Source organism: Apteryx rowi, unplaced genomic scaffold (genome assembly GCF_003343035.1).
Source record: "Apteryx rowi isolate R43461 unplaced genomic scaffold, aptRow1 scaffold_135, whole genome shotgun sequence".
Classification (NCBI taxonomy): domain Eukaryota; kingdom Metazoa; phylum Chordata; class Aves; order Apterygiformes; family Apterygidae; genus Apteryx; species Apteryx rowi.
The window spans coordinates 1,753,501-1,754,614 of NW_020447586.1; the positions used below are offsets into that span (position 1 = coordinate 1,753,501).

At 72.1% G+C, this 1,114-nt stretch overlaps 1 protein-coding gene across 1 annotated transcript in view; it reads right to left on the bottom strand.

The window, feature by feature from the left end:
- Positions 1 to 670, bottom strand: part of LMNB1 (lamin B1) — a 25,962-nt gene extending 25,292 nt beyond the window's left edge. Inside the window, exon 1 of the mRNA XM_026056981.1 lies at positions 290 to 670. Coding sequence (XP_025912766.1) covers positions 290 to 642 — 353 coding nt within the window. The 5' untranslated portion in view covers positions 643 to 670. The remainder of the gene's footprint in view (positions 1 to 289) is intronic.
- Positions 671 to 1,114: the final 444 nt, after the last annotated feature.

The window sequence follows — 1,114 nt, forward strand, 5'->3', positions numbered from 1 at the left end:
CGGCGCGCCAGCCCGCCCGCTCGCTCATTCATTCAAACGCGAAGCCCGGCGGCGGCACATGGCGGGAGCGGGCCGGGGCCGCGGCGGCAGGGGAGGAAGCGGCGGGGAGCAGCAGTGCCGGGCGCCCAGCCAGCGAGCCCCGGCGCACCCCGCCGCCCCGGGGCGAGGGACAAGCAGGTAGCGGGAGGAGGCAGATTTAAAAGGCGGGCGGAGGCGCCGGCCCCGGCCTGTCAGCCCCCCCCCCCCAAACACACACAGACACACGCGCAGTCCCTCGGGCCCCGCTGACCTGCCCAGCAGCTGCTCGTGCTCGGCACGGATCTTGCCCAGCTCGATCTGCAGCTTGGCCCGCTCCCGCGCCGTGTCGTCCAGCGCCCGGCGGGCGTCGGCCAGCTCGGCCTCGTAGAGCGCCTTGAGGCCGGTGACCTCGCGGCCGCGCACCTCCTCGCGCTCGGTGACCTGGAGCTGCAGGGCGCTGTTCTCCGTCTCCAGGCTCCGCACCTTGTCGATGTAGACGGCCAGGCGGTCGTTGAGCTGCCGGAGCTCCTCCTTCTCCTGCAGCCGCGAGATGCGCGTGGGGCTCAGCGGCGTGGCGGGCGCGCTGCCCCGGGCCCGCGGCCCCAGCGGCGTGGCGGCCGCCATGGCGGGCGGCAAGGGGGGGAGCGGCGGGGGGGGGGGAAAGCCTTAAAAACCGTTAAAAGCCCCGGTGCACCCGAAGGCTGCCGTCGCTGTCCGCGCCTCCCTCAATCCGGGGCCCTGCAGCCAGCGCAACAGCAAGAAAAGCCTAAAATGAAAAAAAAAAAAAATCCAAAAACAACAACAAAAAAAACCCCACGGAACGGATGGATAAAAGCCCCGGCGACCCGGGTCGGCGGGCCGAGAGCGGCGACGATCCCGGAGCCAGGAAAAAAGGAGGGAAACCAATTAGGAGGCGCTCCGGCCGCTGCCGCTCCCGATTGGCTCGGCGGGCGCGGAGCAGGGATAAAGGCGGCCGGGCAGAGCCGCGGCCCCGAAAAAGCAGCCGGGATGGCGGGGCCGGAGCCACCGCGGGGAGGCCGCAGGGGACGGGGCGGATGAGGAGGGAGCCGGCCCCGCGCCGCCGCCGCCCGCGCAG